The sequence below is a fragment of the Chenopodium quinoa genome, unplaced genomic scaffold (assembly GCF_001683475.1).
Source record: "Chenopodium quinoa cultivar QQ74 unplaced genomic scaffold, ASM168347v1, whole genome shotgun sequence".
Classification (NCBI taxonomy): domain Eukaryota; kingdom Viridiplantae; phylum Streptophyta; class Magnoliopsida; order Caryophyllales; family Amaranthaceae; genus Chenopodium; species Chenopodium quinoa.
In genome coordinates, this window is record NW_018744284.1 from 1529492 (window position 1) to 1549325 (window position 19834).

Consider the following 19834-nt stretch of genomic DNA (forward strand, 5'->3'; position numbering starts at 1 on the left):
AACAATTAGAATCTAAATAGGCAAAGTAGCATCTCATTAATATGACGGGATCTTGAAGAGTGTTAGCTCATAACACCTGTACAGAGTTAGAACTGTGTATAACTTCAAGTACTACATATTACATTTGGGTTCGAGGTTAATATTACATGCGTTCATTTTGTGCACATTTTTCCTGTATTTATTTACTCAACTGATCAGAAAATGCCTACATTATCAGTATATAAGCTAATATACTCAGTTGCCCTTAATTTCTTTCACTTCCTACAAGGGCTACAACTTTACACTTTTCACGGGAAAAATACAAAAGGAAAATAAGTTAAAAGACTAGCATGTATACCTCAAGCGAGATCAAATATAATTCTTCTGCATGATGAAGCTAAATTGTACACAGCTATTTGAGACCATAAATTAGTTCTGAATAGAAACTATGTGAAACTTATCAGGCACTTTCAATGATCAGCTCAGCAGCAGCACCCATTGCATTTATACCACTAACACCCACCAAAGCGACAGCCAATTCTTCTTCATTCCACAGCCTCAAACCCTTGCTCAAGCTCTTCAAAATATGCACGTCGATTTCCTGCAACCATGCAGGGATGCACCTCACCAACAAACCCAAAAATCCTGACACATAAGCCCTCCAAGTGGCCAAATCACATCCAAGGGAAATCTTTCCTTCAAGAGCAGTAGCCATAAATTCGAGGTGGGAAGCAAGGACCTTGGATCTCAATTTTGAGGCTGATGATGCTGCATCAACGCCCCAGGCAAATAGCCCACAAAGAACTGCAAAGTAAGCCAGTGCATAACCACTTAATGTTGCAACAACACCCCCTGATTCTCCAATGCCAACTGTCCTCTGGGTTGATATAAACCATGAGGGTAACATTTCTTTAAGCAAAGTTTGCAGTAGATTTATTCCCCCAGATATCCAGACAAAGGAAGCCCCAACTGAAGCAGCAAGCTTGACACGTGACATAGCAGAAGTGAGAGAAACCTGTCTGTATCTCATTCCGAATTTACATTTCCTTAATTTTCCTATAGTATCATTGGATAAACCACCAGTCGCAATACCTTTCACTGACATCATCAGAAGAGAGAGAATTTCTTCTGCCACAAAAGTGATGTTCCTGATGAACGGAGACACACGTAGGTAAAAGATACCAGGAGCAACAGGGGACATCCCATTGGAATAACCGGAACCAAATCCATGGCCAAGGAGAGCACCCACACCTCCATTTCGACATCTAGGGGATGCATTAAACCCCAAGACTGAAGAAAAACAGCTTCTCAGAAGCTGCACCACAGCATCATTGTTGAGGTTGAAGACAGCACGTGAGGCAGAATGGATAAGGAAGTCACTCCAGCGCTTGGCCTTTTGAGCCCAGAGAGCTGCTACAATAGGCATGCAAGGCCAAGGACAGCAAGCTGCAAGTACGACCACTCCCCTACCAACCAAGTTCAAATAACGTTCATTGGCTTTATCAATTTTGTAAGTTATGGTGAGGCTCAGTAGTGCAGCTAATGGTAGAGGAAGCGTAGGAATAGAGTTACCCACTGCACAAGCAACACAAAATCAGCAGAGTGCGTAAATAATGGTTGCCAGTGAAATAAGTATCTGAGCAGTTAAAGAAGAACAGATTCAAAAGTAATAACTAGGAAATTTAGGGATAGGTTACTTGCCTTTCAGATAAGAAAGAAAGGATATATATATATGACGACATTTTACTAATAACCCTAATTTATTTTCAAATTCCAGTTATTTATGTACTAAATGCACAATTATTTATTTTTTCCACAATCCCAAAGCATATTAAATGCACAGGTTTCCACTGTCCCAAAGTGTTTTTGCTGCAATTTTTATCATCTAGATTTTTTAAGTGGAATCTCTTTAGTTTTGTTTATTATAATGATATGAGGAATATCGTCCTCTTTTAAAGCTTTTAATGATTTCTCCCAATTCCTAATAGGAAGAGCAAAAGTATGAGGAGTACTTCCTTAGTTTCTTTTATTCGCAATGATTAGGAAAATTTGATAAAATATACCTTTTACATATTACTTTTTTGCAAGAAACAACCTTATAAATTTTTTATATTATCCTCAGAGGCTCAAACTTAATCTGCCATTTTGCAATGCACCAAGAAAATGTCAACATAGAGTCCATCCAAATTCCTATATTGTACCACATTGGCAAATAAGACAGAAGTGAGGAACTGGGTTCTAGAATATATTACCAAGGCATTAAGGTGGGTCACCAAACACTAAAGAGAATTCTCAAACCCAGGTCCCAAGGTTAAGATCTATTCTTACTTGGAAATCTATGCAAGTGCCAACATTTTACAAAAAGAACTTTCCTGACTATTTCCTATCTAGGCAAGCAGCATCTAGGTCATAAAATTACCTTCATGCTGTACTTATTTACAAAATGTGTTGATTTATGGGAAGAAATCCGTCTAAGTACTCACACAGTTTCTATGGTGTCAACTCCCCCACTCAAGATTGTCAGTGAGTCATCAAGTTGGAGCTAGGAGAAGCGCAAAAAGGTATGAACTATGAGATTGTCTTCTATTGGATAAAGACAAGAAAAACAAGGTATCAGGCAGCATAATCACACATTCACACCACTCATTATTCATAGACAATTCTACTAATTTCAAGTCATTGGATTGTGGAATGCCTGGAGGGTGGCTAAAGAAAAACAAAGAAAGAAAGGTAGTATTACTAATAAAGAGTGAGAAGCAAGCAAATATATTACTCTTAGTCTTTATTATGGACACAGAAACTAAGTTCACCAGAGAAACATGGGAGATTCAAGAAAGGATACCTGTAGCAAGACTGGGAACATCAATGCCGGTGGTAGCCAAAACTTTATGTATTTGTTGTTCGACCATGGATAAATTAGCCGCAGGACTTGGCCAATCAGTTCCATTCATAGAAACTGGCTTCCAAACTCCCCTAGTTACTTCAGCAGTGAAGTAGCTCAATATGCTTGCCAAAGACGCTGGAAGAAAGTCTGCAAGATCCTTGAGCCCTATAATCCAAAATTAGCTTCTTCAGTAGCCATAACATTTAAAAGTTAAAATCCTCAAATATACCAAAATTCAAGACCGGATTTAAAAGCATGCAATACCAAACCAAAAATGACAGCATAGACACCAATTAAAAACGATAATGTTTGATAGGAAACTATGTCGACAATTGCCAGCCCACAGAGCCAAATATAGAAAATTAATTAATGGCCATGTTATGTCAATAAAACTCTTCTTCTGAGATAAGATATGCCATCACAGTTTTTTCCAACTTTTGCTGCTGAAAGATATCTGTTGCAGCCTTTTACTGCTGTACACTGTCAGCTGTTATGATCCATTGCTAATATTCAGACACATACAAACGTCTAAATCTTCTTCAATTTTCTTAAATCGAAAACTTTTAGAAGGCATATTTCCTTTTAACAGCTTTGCAAACTATTGCAACACTTATCTAGTTTTCAGATGAGAAAAGGTTTTACTATCTGAAAATATATATCCCCGAAATCTGGCATCAGACCAATTTCACCCGAAGTGAGAATAACTAGTTATATAAAAAGAATGACATAAACAGAAACAAGCATTCCCAAGCTTAGTCTCACCATCTGAGTTCTGATCATAACAAACAGTTGAGGTAAAGTGCAAGTATGCAACTCAAAATAAGGGTGAGAAGCTGAGAAACCTCAAGGCACTAGCTTAGACTCATGATGATAACTAGCTTAAGACACAGCTTATGGTGGGACATTTCTTTTAATCTGTCCATCCCATCCCAAAAAGATTGGCCCATTTACTTTGTTGTTTGTCCCAACAAGATTGTCCCATTTCCTTATTTTATAACAAGGCCTCCACAATCTTTCTCCACTTTTTTTCTCTAACCCACATGGCCACATGCAAAGTGACAAAACTACCTCAGTCAATAATAGGTGTGGAAGGGTTAGGTTTTGAGCTAATCAGGTAAGTCTATTGCGTTCAGGGAGAGTTTTCAATGTCTGCAGGTAATGGAACAACAGCCTCAAATGGTCAAAATTATCTCCTTGACCATTCCCCAATGCCCTTTGAGTTCATCACATTAGCAGCCACAATTTTCCAAGACCCCAACGGCAAGTGCTAAAGTCAGCCAAAAGGAGGGAGGATTTAAATAAGAGGAGCCAAATGCAGCAAGTAAATGACACATTTTCATCCCTCCTTCCAAACTAAACAATAATCTTATTTTTAACCCACTACCCCCCACCCTTCATATCACTCCACCACCCACAACAGTATTCCCCTTTCCATCAATCTCCTTTAAGAAATTAAACATGTTTGTTTCATTATCACAAACGGATTTGATATTTTCTCTCCAAGAACCTTGTTATAACACATCTCAGCGAAAACCACATCCTTCTGGTCTCATTGTTATGAAACATTGACTCGCTGTGTTTCAACATTTGTTCTCTGTTACATCCGTTCTTTATTCGAAATTGGCTCTCCGCGTCAAGTGAGCAGAGAAAGGTCATAAAAAGGAGGAAAAAACATTAACTTAGCAGATAAGCTGCATTCCCACAACCAAAGAAGAGAAGAACATGTCGCAAGGGGCTTTCATGTTGGTATAGCAGTGTATAACAAGGCATTGATTTCATTTCCTAACTTGATTGCACTAACGAGTAGAAACAGCTAGTTATAGTTGATAAATCACAGCCACAGTGCTTCATAGAAGAGTTGTAGACTTGTAGTGTTGTAGGTATGCCTAGAAGTCTAGAAAATCATAGAAATGTATGAATATAATATGAATCTTTCATACACCTTAGAGTTCAAGAAATACTTTACTACTTTATTCAACATGTAAATCTCAAAAATTAAATCCCTCTGTGGCTCAGTCCCTGTTTAGTTGACACACTTTGACCAACACAAAGTTTTAAGCAAATTTATCCAACTTCTTATTTTATTGTGCAATTGTTGATTAAGGGATATATTCTATTATTGTTAGTGGGTAGTGGGGTATTATTACATTAGCCAAATAACATAATCATGCTGCATCCGTGATTATTTTTTCTCCATTTTGCATGTTCAACTTCAGAGTCAAATTACATAAAATACAAATTTTAGGCACATTCAACTATTAGGGACTGCATACCAACCTGTGGCTAGGTCACGTGGAGACAACTTATCATAAGCACATGCTGTTAAAGCCGCATCTAGAACAAAGGGAAGAGCTTCTAAAATATCCCATGCAGGTAGTTGCAGCCATAGTACAGCCTCTTCCATAGATGAACCAGACGAACTGCTACTTCCTGAAGCTGTACCTCTATTCATTTTCTTAAAGAGCATAGTTAAAAGAGCCTCAACAATTTGATGGACGGGGGTGCCTGGCGTAAGACCAGAAAGTGGGGAGGCAATGCAAGCTTGATGCTGTCTATACCAACATTTTAATTTAGGAAAAGAATCCATAAATATGGGTTCAGTGGAGGGTAGAGTTATCAACTTGGAAATTCTCTGGTATCTACTCTGATCTTTTGCTGCACTGCCAAATGATGCTAGCTGGGAGTTCCTCACCAGGAGAAGGTACTCGGGACTTAGCTGGGATGCCACTGATGGCACATCACCCAAGGCTTGCTCAATAGGCGTATGATCAAAACACCACAGTTTTAAAAGAAGAGTAAATGCATTAGAGAACACCGCGTGAGAATTTATTTCCTCCCCTGTCGAAAGAGTCCACGATATCTTTGGAGAACAAGATCCAAAAACCTCACAGATGGGCATCAGTTCTCCAGCAAGATGTGGAACCTGAAACAATCATCAACAAAACAAATAGATAAGACTGGAACTCAAAGCAATTCTTCTTTGTTAGAAAAATTGACAGTAAATCTATGCTTAAACCTCTCTACCTTCATTCTGCCACTTGCAATCTTATGTGCATGCAATGCATCCTGTTTATGATGTTAGTCATGATTTTCTACGAAAATATCAAAATTATGCATCCTCTGATCTTTTGTGACTACAATTCCATGTCTTAAATTATGCATAGTAATGGTGGCTTTTTAGGTTGAGTTTTGCTATAACTGACAGCATGTCCAAACTTGTTTGGTGAATTCAGAAAATCCTAGAGGTGAAGGGGTTCATGCAAGCAAAACGTGGAGATTCAGGTTGGTGGTGAAACAGAGGTTTGCCCTGCACTTAGGTATGGTACCTGATGTCCTCTGTGTTTCCTACTACAGGATTGGGTTTGGCTGATTGTGGTGCCTCTGAGAGTTATTGCTGGGACAATTCATTTTGGATATTACCTAGCTTACATCGTATGACACTTTATGGTAGCATTAGTTCAAGTTTCAAACACCCTCCATGGACTATGGTTTGCCTCAATCACTCGTTGAAATTATATTGTTGTAGCTCTGTATTCCTTTATTATATTCTTATGTATAGGGAGGTATACTCTTTATAATTTATCAAAATCCAAAAACTAAACCTAACCAGGCAAACCTTTATCTTCCAGAAAAAAATTGATCTAAGTAAGAACCAAAATCTGGATAAGTTTACATATTAATGACAGCAATTCCCATGACAAAAATGTATAATTTTTATAAAAGTGGCCTCTTTAAGAGAGGCAAACCTAAAAGATGCTAGAATGATCTTTCTAAGGTAGGATTCAACATGAAAATACAATGCTGAAATGGCACCCTAAAACTGCTTTGATCCAAAAATCTGCAAAAGATATGAAACTTTGTAGGCCAGTTACCAAGAGACTTTCAAATGCCCACTCCACTAAATTCATGCTCTCTTGACCATTCCTGGTTTCCTACAGTGGCCTCCTTATCTCTAAGCAAACTCCGGTACTTTGCTTTGATAAATCCATTTATAATAAGATGTCAAATACCAAACTACCATCCTACCTGAAGCAACAAACTTCATTATATAGGAATGGTAATAAAGAAGAAAATTGGGAGTTACACAACATTATGTACAATTTATGTTTTTGATCTTAAAAAACGCACATCTATCTTTCCTATCAGTTCAATTGGGCAAAAGTTCCTTTAATGATGCATCCTCTCCAAATCCAAATTCCAAGCTTCAGAACTACCTTTTTTGTTACTTACAAACAAATCTTCCTGCTTCTGATTAACTTCAAATTGAAATATTTACAAGTTAGCTGGAACAGTAACCAGGAACATAAAGTGAATCAATAAGATAGGATGCCCTCGAACCATGTATCCATCATTCTTTAGACAAGAACTAAGACCTTTACACTGCAAGACTCATTTTCAGCTGTTTATTAGTCAAATTGTATTTACGCAGTGCAACCAGAGGCAGGCCCAAGTAGGAAATAGGTAGATAGTCCACTCTACATACAAAGATCGCAAATTTGAAACAACCTCAACAAGGATCAGCAGATCCCTGTTAATCACAATTTTAAACTTGCTGTCACATTAATTATCAGAAGAGCATACACTAAAAAGACTGAAGAAAACGCATGCAGAAATGTGGAAGATGGCTCCACGGGAATTTTTGAAACAAAAGAAACCAATGCATTTTAAGATCATAACCTCCCCTCATCAGGGTTTCAAGTTCTTTTTTTGAGTATTAGCTTCTGAACAAAAAGTTACATGTCATACTTCTAAATGACTCGTTAAATTTACTACTGCCTCTTGAAAATTCGGCTTGCAGTCAAGCCATCCTACTTCCTAGCATCAGAAACATGAAGCTTATTCAAGACAAAGCACAGACAAAAAAATTAATTTTCTGTGCTTAATTTCGCAACTGCTTTCTACCTCTACTTTTTCCTATTGACTGCAAGAAAATCTCCAAATTTGATCTTTTACTCGTATTTTTTAAAAGCAAATCTATCTTTCTGATTCCTATAGCTCCAAGTGAAATGACAATTTGATGTCCCAAGCCTTTACAAGTGAAAGAAAAAATACGAATTCTTGCCAGCTAAATGAGAATTCAAATCCTAAAAAATAATACTAAAAAAGAGCTACAAAACACAAAGGGTGGGGAAGGTGACCAACAAGAGTTGGATAGTAGAAATTATATCATCTCCATTCTCCAACATGAATGACTATAGTACCATCAAAATTTTGTAATATGAATTACTGAGAATTGATTAATTTTATGGGCTACATCAACCAATAGACTATCAAAATTAACAAAAGCATTTTTAACGAAATCAAAATAAAGCAACCAGTCCAACCTACCAATCCATGGAGTGAAAAGATCTGCACAATGTCAACTGTTGCTATGCCAATAAGGAGAACATTCAAGAATGGCCCATAACTAATCAAATGACTCTCACTTCCAGAATATTCTGGTGGAATGGGAGGTGACAGCAACCTTAAAAGAAATAGGACAGTGTGTTCCTGGAGAAAAAGATCATATGTAGCAACCATAAAACAATCAGGATGTATGAAAATAATGAAAAGAGTACAAAACATACCAAAAAATAGCAACTATACCTGCACATTCCAACCACGAATAAGCGATGCCCCACAGAGAATTGTGGCAGCAAATATCTTCTCATCATCTGATCCGCCAATTGCAATCTCATATATTTTCTCTATCTCTGCTAAGCTTCCGATCAGACAAAAGGGAAGTGAGTTCTAAAATGCTGAGAGGGGTGGGGGGCTATTATGTATCAAGGCACCAGAAATATAATACATAAAAGCAGAATAAGGTTATGGAGGATTCTCTCTTTCATTTAATTTTCTTGCCTTTTTCCGCACTTTCAGGAACCTGATTAATAAAGAATTACTTTCCAAAACAAGGGTAAAGGGAGGTTGAACGACATTCTTTTTTTTTTTTTCAAATTATGAGGGACTAAAGTAAATGGCTCGTTAAACCACCTAGGTCTCCTTTTTGGTATGAAAACATTACAAAGCTTTTCTTTCCAAAACAAGGATCTGACAAAAAAATCCTTTCCATTACATTTAGTGGTAAGTTAATGTCAAAATTCCCTTTCGCCGCATACAGAGGATACAATCCCAACAGAAATGCAGGTGTTTGAGTACAGAACTTTTCCTCTAGAAGAATTAAGCTACAGCATTGACTAAATGAAATCATTAAACAATTTATAGCCAGAACCAAATCAAAGAATGGGGAACTTCTAGGAAGAAGTAAGCCAAAGGAATTTGGTTGCTTTTAGAAAATTTAGTGACTCCTAACCAGAAACAAAATGTGGCCATGCAACTAGCTTCTTTAACTTGGAGGTGGTACCAATGATATCGAATTTGGTCTACATTTTGTGGGTGAATATCAGCAAAAATATCACTGACGTATAGGAACCCTATCGCCAACTATAGACCTCATAAACAAAAGAGTCCGTCATGAGAGAGAGAGAGAGAGAGAGAGAGAGAATTCTATATGGTAGCCTTGAGTATCAACACCAAAAATGACTACATTACAAATCACTCCTGAAGTGAAGAGAAAAAAAATTATTTTAAAAAACAAGTGTAAAATTTTAAAAAACAAGTGTAAAATTATAGAATTAGCTTACAAATTTTAAGAAAAAGGGGGAATAATAAACAACAACAACAAAACCTCCACCCCACCATAATAGCACCTTCAACTCCAGCGCCACATTCCATTTAAAGCACAAAGAAATACTAAGATATACATTAAATATAGCAATGTGGTATCAAGTGAAGCATTGTACCTTGAAGCAGGGCAGGAAACCAGAGCATTCACCAATGCAGAAGTAAGTGGGGAACCTTTCATTAATGATGACCAACCAGTAACTTGTCCAGATACACGGGGAATTTGGTTGACCCGTGCATTCACATAACCAGGCCATGTGTATGCTGAGATGTCCAATAAATTTCTAGCAATACAAGCCTCGACAATTAGATGGCGCAAATTCCCAGCTGGCAAGTTACAAGATAGGTCATCAAATTATGTATATACACAAACACTTGTACTTCATAAATAAAATTAATAAACTAGATTAAAGGGGGTTAAGATCTAAAGAAGTAGCAACTAATGCGGCTAAGGCTAACCTGCATGCAAAAACATTCCAGGTTAGATTGTTAGAACTGAGAATGCCAAACAGGTGCACATAAATGAACATAATGGCCCAATAACAAGGACGGAATAATGTCTATCCTTTTGCATAGGAACACGATAAGAATGTGATCATATACATACAATAATCCAGCATAAACATGATTAGTGACTTAGTGTCCGTATCCATTTAACCTTAAATCCAGAACACACAAGCAAAGTCAATCCCTTATTCAAAACTTTAGAAAACTTGACTTTATAAGAATTATAACTAATGAATCACAATAGAATCAAGAATTAGTGCTCGGGTTTCCTTAAAAAAAGTTAAGTAACAAGCAGAGTGCCAAACACATTGTACATTGGAAAGAAAAGCATTAAGAATACCACAAAGCGCTCCATGAAAAATCGGTGACAGTAACGGTTGTGTTGTCGCATAAATGGCTTGTAACAGTCAGATAGAGCAGATCGTTGACTTCCCGGTGAGAGCTTTTTTTAAAAATCAACAAAAGTAAACTTTTTGAGCTTCTAAAGTCATATTTTGTATTTATACCGCAATATTGCCAAAGTAATTATATATACTCCATTAATTTATTTTGTTTATACTATTTAAATATAAACTATTAGAATAACTTTTTATCATAAATCAAGTAACATAATTATAAATTGTCGATATGAGTTGATTAAGGCAACAGGAAATAGAATGCATAAGAAAAGCAACGGAAAAGCAAAATTAATATTTTAACATCAGAGAAAAAAAATGAAGCCCAACCCACATGTCATTCAAGCTGTTTTCCAACTGTATAAATAATTAATTTTTTTAAAATCAACTTTGTAACGTAGTCAAACCGTCAAAGTCCACGTGCATTATTCTTCCTCCCAAGGAAGCCAACTATCAAGTTTCTAGTACTATTTTCTTCTACTCTACACAAAAATAATTCAAAAGGAGACATTACTTCTATCTCTACTTTTAACTCTTCTACATCACCTTCTTCATTTCTTAGATACGGGTACATCAAAGACTGCTGACAAATAGCACAAAATGAAACCCCAAAATTCAAGATCTCCAATTTAAAGACCTTGGCAAATAGATCCATCAACATGATCTACAAAAAAAATTACAATCATAAATTCTATTTTTCTTCGTCCATCCTTCCAAAGTTAACATTAACACCAAGAATAAATAAGCATTAAAATATAATATGTTTCTTTTGGCCTTTGGTTCTTCCTCAAAAAATGTTCAAAAACAGTCGTTAAACTAACGATTACAGAGTGGGGTTCTACCATTACAGAACGGCCATTGCGACAAATTGGGGTGATTTCTATCTCAGCATTATACACCATGGCTTCACAGGACGGTCACTCAAAAACCCATTACATGACGCCCATTCCTAGAACAAAACAGCCAAAATTGTTTTTTATGCCCCTAACACATATTCCACTGCAAAAATCACAGTGGATATATTTTAGTATTTAGAAATACGATTAACGGATTAAATATTCAGCTAAAATCTTAGGCATAACAATGATATGCTCATTTTATATAGCGTCCCCACTCCGTCTCTTAAGCATTTTATGAGTTTATTTGCACTCTTCGGAGCAATTGTATCTAGCATCTGCCCTCTAGTTGTGTTTTTAGCTTCTTCACTTTATTTTGTAGGAGTTGGCGCTTTTCATCTGCTTTTTCAACCTATTTGGAACAAACACAGAGGCTTTTATGATTGAAGTGTTTGTGACCCGGCTTTTGGAGCTGGGAGATGCAAGATGGGCCTTTTGAAGAGGCAAGTATGGCTTGGATCAAGTGAGTGCAAAATCAGGCCTAATGCACCGTCACCCAGTCCACCATAGAAGGTGGCCTGACCAGGCGAGCTACAAATATTTTTAAGGAAATTTTCAGCAGCTTGGTTGCACACCTGATTGGACAGTAATTTCGCAATTCACCAGGCGAGGTTGCAGGCTTGCAGCTCACATATTAGCATGTTCATTTTCTCCCTCTAGGCGCTGGCTAAATTGGGCAGTTTTGTTCAGCCTACCAGATGTTCTGCTAACGCTGTTTTAGTGTTTTTCTATTATTGTTAACTTTTCAGGTAGCCTATATAAATCTTTTTAAGAGGCACATGAGACTTCTGCTGTTATTTTAACTCCCTTTCACTAGAACCCTAGTTATAGCCTTATAGGTTTTCAATATTATTCTCTCAACTTTTGCAATTGGATCAAAGTTAAATTTCAATTCAAGACTTTGTTTCCTCTTCAATTAATATCGTCGTCTTTTTCCCTATTATCTATATTACTTATCGCGTAATTTTCCATTGCTTATCCCACTATCATGTCTTTGAATGTTAAACTTGCTGTCTCTAATATTAATATGAGTGAGTAGTATTTTCTAGGGTTGGACAATGGACATCTATGAATGCATAAAGGGAATTTAATTGAATGGATTGATTCCTTTAAAAATCACATTATCTTTCTACTGTTTGTTAACATTACTTAGTTGATTAGATTCTGGCCGGATTTGATTGATTAATTTGATTTACATTGAATTATGCGCCATGAGTTAAAAAAAACACACTACATCCTCCGTTCATTTTTACTTGACCCGCTTTGACTTTTACACTATTCACCACTCCTCCTTTGACCGTCTTTTGTGAGTAATATGTAAAGAAAAACATATTCATGTGGGATCTTTTTGAATTCATCTCAATCAATACTATTATAATATATAACGTTTTTAATTTTTACTTATGGAGAATTTAAAGTTATTGATCGTTAAAGTTTTGCATTGGCAAGCGTGATAAAAGAAACAGGTCAAGTAAAAAAAAAAAAAAAAAACAGAGGAAGTATTAAATTGCGAAAGCTTGCTAGTTACATGTTCTAAGGGTAACAAGTGATTCGACCTGTCAAACAGACTGTCAATCACTTAGCTACATGAAAGTACAACATAGAAGCATATTCGTGAAAGTAGAGAAGAAACCACTCACCACAGTTAACCGGTACATCACTGACGCTGACAGAATCAAGGTATCCACTGCTAATATTGAGACCCGAAAGGTACATTGTAGCTTTGATAGCAGCCTGATTTGCAATTGAAGCAACAGATGGTGGAGGAGTCAACAAGCCTTCATACTCCCCTAACTGCTGCAAACTGGAAACCAACTCATGGCGACGACTACTAGAAGCCTGTTTATCCTCCTTTGACTAAACTCAGACTCCTTAACATCTTCGTCAATAAGGTTAAGAAGCACAAGAGGTGTAATGGATAATAACATGCACATGCAAGAGTCAAGACGAGCTACAGGGCCATCACAGGGATTTTTCTCCTGAAACAGTAACGAAGGAATTAATATCAATAAAAAACATGAGATACATACATTATACTTCCATATATTCCATATCCCTTGTATCCAAGAATACATGAATCTCTCAAATGCAGAAAAAGGCATACAAAATTCCCTTATCATCAACAATTATACATGGATCTCAAAGTTTAAGGCCAGAAGTTATCAGGCAACAAAGTATGGTAGTGTTCTCTTAACCTGAATTTCACTTATCTAATCTTATCATACTTTATTAGTCCTGACCTTATATTACATGAACTAATCTGAACTTATTAGTCCTTATATTATATTAACTAAATTTATTAGCCGTTATCTTATCTTATCTAAACTTATTTGAACTTTAAAAAAAAAAAAAAAAAAAAAAAAAAAAAAAAAAAAAAAAAAAAAGTGAAAACAAGGTAAGGAAAACAGAGACTAACACAAAACTTCCTTTCCTATGAAGCAATTATATTATGGAGTGGTAGCAGAGAGGCTGATGCCATTGATCGAGTCACCAATCTTTAGATTACAAAGTATAAGCATATTCTCTTTCTTGACAAAAGAGCTAGTTATATAAAATAAAAAAAATAAAATAAAATAAAAAAATACAATTAGGGGCCGTTTGGTTGGGGTTAATAATCAAAGGGAAAGGGAATGCACAAGCCCCATTCCCTTTACCAACTTTTATTTTTGAGTTCACCCAAATGTATTCTACATTGATTCCCCACCCCCCCAGCCTTTCCCATTCCCTTTCCTTAGCCACCACTACACTATCATACCCACACCAGCCACCACCCTTTCTACCCTACCCCCACCCATCCAGCCTCACTTGCTGCCCCTCACCGCACCTCCCACACCCCCTGCCGCAAGGCTTTGGTATAAATATAAGGCTTTTCTACACTGACTTGGAATATTGTTAACCCTTTTAAGGCAGAAGAAGATATTGTTTCTCCAAATGAATAGACATTACTATTCCCTCCCATATTAGTTGTCAGATGTAAATGAGAATAATTAAAGAAACACAGTGTTTCCCACCATTTATATTACTTTTGGCCAATAGCATATAAAATGTCAAGTTTATTATCATTGGAAACTTGACAGCTATTTTGGTATATCTAAAGAAGGAAAGCTTGACAGCCATAATGGGACAGAAGGAGTATTATGCTACTTAGACTGAATAAAAATACCCTTTGAACAAGGCGTAGGATTGCAATCCATAAGCCAAGGAAGGTGTCATGCCATGTGGCGCTGTAAAGTGCCTGGAGTGATTTGACCATACCTGCATGTGAAGCAAGTAAATTCTCGATTCATATGATGTGACACAAATCACAACATGAAACACCAAGTGAAAAAACATACTAGTAAGTGTATCAATGGCACATGTTGGAGTCACTACAATTCCTTCCATAGCATCTTCTAAAAACAGGTCAATTGGGAGCCACAGAGAAGAGCTACTAGCACCATGGCATTGAATAGAGGATGGTAAAAAGCATCCAGGGGCCATTACTGCATGAAACTGGTGCTGTAAGCTAGTCTTGCTTTGCCAATGAAGATGCTTGCTTGTATCAGATGCCATCTGCGCAAATATTTCTGGAGTTGTGAGCTTGGAACTCCTCAAGGCCAATGATTTTGAAGCAAGTAGTTGTAGATGTTGGTAGAAATCACTCCAATGTGAGGGCCTAAGCAATCCATGAAAGGGATCAGAACTTAATGTTGGTTGCCCTATAATTAATTATACAAAAATAAATGATTAAATATTTAATTACTCTCTCCAATAGAAATAATAGTCAGATACACTAGTTTGAGATGTTGAGAAATTCAATCTCCTGAAATAGGAGTTGAACATAATTGAATTTCCCAAGTGCCATTATTTGAACTGAATAATGGAGAGATGATGGGGATGATGTAACCCTTGTTGCTTCTTTTAGATAAGAAAAAAATTCCACAAAAAGAAAAACAATTACAGAGTAAGGAGATCGGTAATCCAACACCAAGAAACTAAAAAGAAGAATCTCCAACGTTGATTTAAATCCGATAGGAAGAATCCAAGAAAGACTCGGAAGCATGAGCAAAAAGAAGAGAAATACTGCTCTTGCTCAAAAAGAATCTTGGCAAAGGACCTGAATCTTGAAGATTCTGATGTTGATCTAATAAAACCAAATTACCACATTATGGCCAATAAAGCTCAATACCAAAGGATTCTACATCCCAAGCAAACATAAAAGGTCTACGGGTGCTATAAAACAGTTGCAAAACACACCCACATATATTCAGCAATCCTGCAATGCCATAAAGAATGGCACCAGTCTCCCATTGGCAACAGTTTAGGCAACAATGATCCACTGGGATTTGGGTTTCTATATAAATCAGTATCACTGTTTTGTTCAGACTTATGAGTAACTAGCCGCAATACAAATATCAATAGAATAAAAGACTCCTGAACACAAATATCAATGTAGTGCAGAAGAGATCTGGAAATTTTCATAAGGAGTCAAGTAGCGTGCTAGAAAACATTACCCCCATCAACCTAAGCCATTAAGTGATGCTCTTATTGTAAATAAATATCAATAATTATTAACTACACTATATGTTACAAAGAGGGGAATAGGGTTAAATTACATTCAATCAATCAATCAAAGCCTTAATCCCATAAGTGAGATTACATTCTTGACACTTTTTTTAAATAACTATGTTGACCCATAACCCTAAACCTCTTTTTACAACCCTATAACTTTCAATTATTACTAGCAACTTTGTTGTAAATTTTAACCTTGGCAACATATTGCATATCAACCTCATATCTTTAATTTAGCCATTACTTGATGCATTGCGTCCCACCACACACCATGATAATCATATAGAAAAATAAATAAATAAATAAATTGAATGGAAGATTTTAATACCTTTTATTTGAAGTCATACAACATCTACATTAGAATTTAAAATCAATAATTACAAATCAAATTGGGTCAAATAAACCTATCCCATATAAAACTACAGTTGTCGTATGTGATGACATTTCTACAATCAAAATACCTTTTTCTATATAATTTGAATATTTGATTCATGCATTCTTCCACGATGGAGTCAAAGTGATCAAAGTGAGTCATAAGTTAGCAGTCCAAAGTCATATTATAATAATTTAATAAAATAATAAAAATAAAAATAAAAATTTAATGCATTCTAAATATAAAACTACTTTTTCTTTTAATTTAAGTATAAACTACACAAATAAGATGGGCCTTTTTTAGCAATTAATTTAAAGTTCAAGTGCAGTACAACAGTTTTATTTTAAAGTACTGCAGCATCATTGCAAGAGTGCAACAAATATTTACATCAGCAAGCAAGCAATGCTGAAGATGTTCAACTAAAATTTAGACCCTTGCAATCTCCTGTTTCAATTAGCAAAGAAATAATCTAGAAGATGAAAAGAAATACACAAGCACCATAATAAAATAGCACTTACATATTTTGACGCACCAAGAAAAGAATCTGTGATGTTACTTTACTCTGCAAAGATTCTACTATCATCTCAACAGCCATCAAGGTATTTGTCTTCAGTACTCCCTCTTGGAATTCTATTCTGTTTTCCAGAAAGCGGCCATGATTATCAATATCCATATCCTGTATCCCTGTCAGCCATCTAGAACTCTTCTCTGGACTGTATTCCAGCAACCCTTCATCATCCAAAGATGCATCAACCAATTGCCACACATTGGAAAATACAAAAAGCACTGAAAGAACAGCAGGACCAGAAGCTTGAATCCCATAGATATCTGAAAGATGTAGAGCATCATCTATGGCTTTCAAGATTCTGCAATCAAATAAGTTAAATGTTACAAACATAGCCATAACAGCAATCACATATCTCTGATAAAGATGGACTAATACATACAGAGCCCACTAATAGCATATTCCAAGAATGTTAACTACTCCGTATCAACTAAAAGAAAAGGCTGTACTGGAGCAATCCAAATAGGACTTTTCTACATAAAACCACGTGCACTCTGCCACATAATTGCATTTTAGTAACACTATCTTATTCTTTTCTTTGTTTTAATCTTTGTCCTTCAAAGCCTTCATTGAAAATTATTCAAACATATTTCAGATAAATAGTCAGTAAACCTAGAAGAACCCTATTTTTCATAACATGCAGTCCACTTTCAAAAGGAGAACGGCTCAAAGTTATGCTTACTTCTCATGGTTTGATTCATGTAGTTGAGATGCAAATGAAGAGCCATATCTTTTAAGTAGTTCCATATAGAGTCTATAGGCAGCAGGATGAACACGTCGACTTGAAATCACCCTGCAAATGTCAAAATACAATTGAAGTTGACAGCACCAAGTACAGCTAGTAGGAGTATACACTGACAGAGAATACAAAAGGCAACATTAAACTGAGAAGGATTCTTATTTTTATTTTTTTGGCATTTCTGGAGAAAGAGAAAAGCAAGAGTAGTGCAACCATAACTAGTAGAAATCCTTTCATCATCATAAAGCTAAAGATGTAAAGTATTAGATGACATGAGTCTTCCAGAACTAGAGGGGGAAATTGTGCAAATCACACTTTTGGATAAAGACAAGGCATGAGACAACAGACTTACAAGATGTATGGGAACCTAGGTATAATGAGATAATGAGTGGAAAGTAGAATATACATCTAGATTTGAGAGTTCTTTATATATAGTTTGTTTAATGACTATAATAGAAAATTGTGGAAAGGTAATTATGAGGATTATAGTGAAGGTCTTTTAGTTAACTTTTGCCTTTTTTTTTCCATAGCTCTTCTTTTTCCTTCAAAATTGATAAAAACAGCTAGGGAAAACAACAGAAAACTAAAAAAGAAATCAACTACAAAACTACTCATTTTTCAATAGTTTTACACAATAACAAAGAAGTGACCTTTATAAGACTCTATTTATCATAGGTTTCCACGATAACAAACCGAACAAATGAAAGTTAGAGATTTCCAGATATTTATGTAGGTTTACTTTTCTATATTTCTATAGTTTTATGATCCCTTTCTTTTCCACATTAAATTGGTTCCCAACCACAGTATGAGTCCTCCTTCAGTAGGAATTTCCAATTGCACATCACCAACACCAACACCAACTCAAATTTGTTTCCCAACTAGGAAAAAATTCCTCCCTCCTCCCTCACGACAAAAGCCACCATAAGCACCTCACAAAGTTGGCCCAAATTCATTGCAAACACACACAAATCACTCTCCCTCCTCCCTTTCCTCCCCACCCATCCACCCAACCTGCCCACCCCTTCAAACCACGAACTCAATCTACATTTTTACGCAGTATGCGCACCATTTTGCAATACATGATCAAAAAGTAGGCTTAAATGTTATGGTCTGATTAAATATACCCAAATTTTGCCATTGTTATATTTTATTATACCTCTCCTCCCTACCATCTTGATACTATAAGCTCAATCCCCACTTTTCTGAACACTTTACGCCAACAAATACCCGACGTTAATTCATATACCATAACAGCATAGAAATATACTCTAATATACAATACCAATCCTTCTAATTAACCCTTGGACATAATTATGTTTCGCTAACAATTAATTCTTGATTAATACACATATTTTCACCATCAATTTCATTTATACAACAAAAACACATTAAAATTAGTCAATATAGCATCAAATTAAGCATTAAACTATAACTTAATATGATCAAAAATATGCATAAAAATCAAAATTACCTAGTAGAAAGCAAAGCAAGAACAAGCATAGGAGGAACAAACTTAAGAGCCAACGCTTTATCCAGAAACTTCCATGTAATTGGAAAATTGTTATTCCAGCAAATATGAGAAACCAATAGATGAGAGAGCTCAACAGAAGGTAGAGTCAACCCAGCAGAGTTGAGGATGGAACCGAGTTGAATCGCCCAAACCATTGGATCAGTGTTCTTCTCTTGAGCTAACTTGGTAAGTTCGAGAACAGTGTCCCAAATTCCCCCTCCATTTGTTGGCAGGGTTTCCGCCATTGTTGAATTCTTTGGAGGAGATCGAGAGAAAATTTGGGGACGAGGTCTTAATTTTTTATTTTTTGGGGTGGGGGAGACTATAGAGTGTGGGGTTTTGGGGATTTGTTAAACATCGCCCACAAATTACTACATAAAGCCCACAAAATTCACTTGGTTTTCCTAAATTGCCCTTGACCTTAAAAAAAAAAACACTCACACTCTCATCACTCACACTCTCATCACTCACACTCTCATTGCTCATCTTCTTTCAACCTCTCTAAAAAAAAAAAATCAAAATAACGGCAATGTCGAGGCGGCAAGGCAAGGAAGTGGCGGCGGCGGCGGAGGGAAGGATGTCCCAAGGTGGAAAGGTATATTTTGTTTAAAAAAAAAAAAAAAAAAAGGGGGAAAACCGCCGTGAACGCGGTGGGGCGCCCTGGCTGGACGCCCAGCCGGCGGTGGTGGCGCCAGATGCAGACGCCGCCACCAGTTGGCTGGCGCCTGGGCTGGACGCCACCGCCACGGTTGTGGCGTTTAGTCTAAGCGCC

The 19834-nt window shown here is 36.4% G+C and overlaps 1 protein-coding gene across 1 annotated transcript; it reads right to left on the bottom strand.

The window, feature by feature from the left end:
• Positions 1-62: 62 nt before the first annotated feature.
• On the bottom strand, positions 63-19398 carry LOC110694963 (mediator of RNA polymerase II transcription subunit 33A-like). The gene is given in 13 exon segments (XM_021872150.1): positions 63-1554; positions 2822-3028; positions 5141-5786; positions 8192-8353; positions 8450-8564; positions 9646-9853; positions 12965-13180; positions 13183-13303; positions 14488-14579; positions 14660-14979; positions 16767-17114; positions 17496-17606; positions 19024-19398. Coding segments are annotated over 13 exon segments (3945 nt in total). The 5' UTR covers positions 19308-19398; the 3' UTR covers positions 63-439.
• Between the last annotated feature and the right edge of the window lie 436 nt (positions 19399-19834).